At 38.8% G+C, this 3287-nt stretch overlaps 1 protein-coding gene across 1 annotated transcript; it reads left to right on the top strand.

The window, feature by feature from the left end:
* Positions 1–2224: 2224 nt before the first annotated feature.
* On the top strand, positions 2225–2783 carry LOC130957238 (putative uncharacterized protein YGR160W). The gene is made up of 2 exons (XM_057884108.1): positions 2225–2573; positions 2701–2783. Exons 1-2 carry the CDS (start codon positions 2225–2227, stop codon positions 2781–2783), a joined length of 432 nt encoding a protein of 143 aa, XP_057740091.1.
* The last annotated feature ends 504 nt before the right edge of the window (positions 2784–3287 follow it).

Consider the following 3287-nt stretch of genomic DNA (forward strand, 5'->3'; position numbering starts at 1 on the left):
ACTTTCAATGCAATTTAAATTCTGCAATTCACCAATCAATCAACCAAATCTTGATTCGCTTGACTAAATCAACCACTAAACTAAAATTGCTCAATCCTTCAATCCCTGTGGGATCGACCTCACACCCGTGAGTTTTATTACTTGATGACACCCGGTGCACTTGCCGGTCAGATTGGTTTTGTTTTGGGAGAAATTCATTTTTCAAACCAAAAATATTCCCATCACTAATATGATAGATTAGTAAAAAGTACATGTTTAGAACTTTTTGTAATAATTTTAGTAAAAACTATATGTTTAAAAAATACATTTTTGGATTAATGTTGCTGATTTTGATCAATAATTAGGTTTTGTAAAATATAATAATATAATGTATTTGTTTTTCGATAATAATTATTTGTTTACTGTTAGGTTTTTAATTGACATAAATATGTTGTTGTAAGTGAGGTTTTAATATTACAGTGGAACATTAGTTAGATAGGAATTGAAAGTATCTATTAGTTATTATTATTAGTGGTAAGTTAGAAATAATTTATTGGATAAATTGATTGTTCTAGTTAGAAAATTATTATATTTTAGTAGTAAATTAGTAATTGTTAATAGTTTGATTAATAATTTACGTTTTTGTAGAGTTCACGGATGTTGATATGTGATCACCCTGTCCTTCCGGATCGGTACGATGATATGGTGGAGGAGCATTTATGATTTACTGATTTTTATCATGCATCTCAGATTGGAATAGTCCAATGTCAGAAAGCACTCGTAAATGCTCTAGTCGAAAGGTGGCATCCAGACACACATACCTTTCACCTTCCAATTGGTGAATGTGCTGTGACATTGGAAGATGTGGTTATGATTCTTAGTCTTCCAACGGATGGTCTTCCAGTCACAGGGATAACAATGAGTAGTTTTGAAGCCTTAGATGCGGAGTGTTTGCACCAATTTGGGGTTGCACCGAGAAATTTAGACTGTAGAGGAAGCGGCATACAACTGACATGGCTTCGGGATCTAAAAGAACGGTTACAGTTGACTAATAAAAATAATTTACAGAGGTACGTGAAGTTCTACATTATGTTGTTGATCGGTACAATCTTGTTTGGAGACAAGTCTGGGACATCTGTGCACTGAAAGTTTCTACCTTTACTTCGTGATTTTGGTAGTATCGGACAATACAGTTGGGGATCGGCATGTCTCGCACACCTGTACAGGGCGTTATGCAGGAAATCTCGTTTTGACTGTAAGGAGATCGACGGTCCGCTAACACTGCTGCTCGTTTGGGCTTGGATCTGCCTGCCATATCTAGCATCGGTTCCTAGGGAATCCCGTAGTTTTTTGCTTGCAAACAGGTAACATTATCTTACATTTACTCAGTATCTTCATATATTTAGAATCCAGTCTGTTAATGAAATAAGTCATATTAGGTGGCGTAACTGGGAGCGTGGAGACTAACGCTTTAGGTATCTTACACTTGCTCCCATTTGGAAGGCCTTGGATGATCTATCTTCAGGAAGGCCAGGTATATTTTCATTAAAGAAGTATTCGGTTTGGGTTTAGTGTTATTGGTATTCAGATTGTAATCATCAGTCTCGTTTATTTTCCCCAGTTTGTGTGGGTTGCTTATGCTGTGGATCGCGTAGATCCAGACATAATTCCTGCAGACATGTACATGCGCTCGGTAGTGTAGAATGCTACGGTGCCGTTGGTGTCTTTTGAATGTATTGAGTGGCATGCAACCTATCGGTATAGGCGACAGTTTGGTTTTGCTCAAGGAGTTCCTCATCAAGAACGAAATCTAAACAAGGCACACAGAGAAGTACTGAGTGGTCCTAAGAATTTTAATTGGGCCACAGACACGGGTCATTCATTTTGGGTGATGCAATGGACAAACAGGTATAACAACGTTCTGATTGAGCTTGATGGTCCACAACATCCCTTAGATATTTACATGCACTGGTACCGTACAAAATATGACAACCATTTGAACTTGTCGGATCTTGTGGTTCAAGAGAATGATGAGGGTGATCAGGTTATCGATGATGTGGTTCAAGAGAATGAAGAGAATGAAGAACAGGAGCCATAGTCACCGTCACTTCCACCTCCACCTCCACAAGAACAATATGTACCTCAAACACAATTTACCTCATCATACCCAATACATCAGCAGTATTGGAGTGTGCCATAGTTTGACTCGGGAGATAGAGGTTCTTTTAGCTAGTTGCTTGGGTTTATGGCTATAGATGCAGGCCAATCACAATATGGCCATCAGCCTGACATCATGGCGGGTAGGTATTCTTTAGACACGAGGCATTCATACCGCACTTCCTCATGTGCTTCTGGAGGGTTGGTATCTGGTGACTCTAGTAGGAGTGACGGTGGTCGAGGAGATCTTAATAGTCAAAATCCTAACCGTGTTTCTATGAGTCTAATTGAAGAAAATGCCAAGACACTTGAGCAAGAGACTGATGAGTATTTAGTAGATGAACCAGATGACGAGGATGACGAGGAGGATGAAGATAAGGACATGGACAAGGATGAAGAATCCTGTAATGATGCACCTGATGATGGTGATGATGCAGGTCCTATTATTGCTTTACTTGTTTGGTCAATTCATTATAGTATATTCATATGTGGTATCTCTGTTGGTTTGATTATATTATATACTTGTTTCATTATATTATATACTTGTAACTATATTCATGTTAGGAGGTGACCAAGCTCCATTACTGCGAGCCACAGCTGCATTAATGGATTCGTGTCGGTCGGATATCAGTCCCACACCATCCTGAGTCACAACATGTTGTCGCAGGTTACTAAGAAAAAAGTGCCACGCATCAGAAATCTCTTCCTTCACAATAGCAAATGCAATTGGGATGATATTGTTGTTACCATCTTATGAAAATACCACTAACAAACAACCCTTATACTTTTCGTACAAGTGAGTCCCATCTACCTGGACAACTGACTTACAATATTTGAATGCTCTAATGTAGGGGTAATAAATCCAAAAGATTCGATGCAATACCTGGATATCACTTACCAAGTCATCGCCTTGATATGCAGGCATAGTCTCAAAATAGACGATAGCTGATGGCTCCTTATGACACATGACCTCAAACCATATCAGCAACACTTCGTACGATGCTTCCCAACCTCCAAATATTTTTTCTACTGACTTTTGCTTAGCCAACCATGCTTTTCGATAACTGATGGTGTAGTTGAACTGTGATTGCACTTCTGCAATAACTGATTTTACCTTTAACGAGGGGTCAGCTTCAACCAACGGCTTTATT

This window comes from Arachis stenosperma, chromosome 10 (assembly GCF_014773155.1).
Source record: "Arachis stenosperma cultivar V10309 chromosome 10, arast.V10309.gnm1.PFL2, whole genome shotgun sequence".
Classification (NCBI taxonomy): Eukaryota; Viridiplantae; Streptophyta; class Magnoliopsida; order Fabales; family Fabaceae; genus Arachis; species Arachis stenosperma.

Bases quoted from the DNA above. Each gene is read 5' to 3' on its own strand.
- LOC130957238 (XM_057884108.1), top strand. From the start codon at position 2,225: ATGGCTATAGATGCAGGCCAATCACAATATGGCCATCAGCCTGACATC. The intron at 2,574-2,700 runs GTCCTATTATTG...TATTCATGTTAG, and splicing joins TGATGATGGTGATGATGCAG to GAGGTGACCAAGCTCCATTA.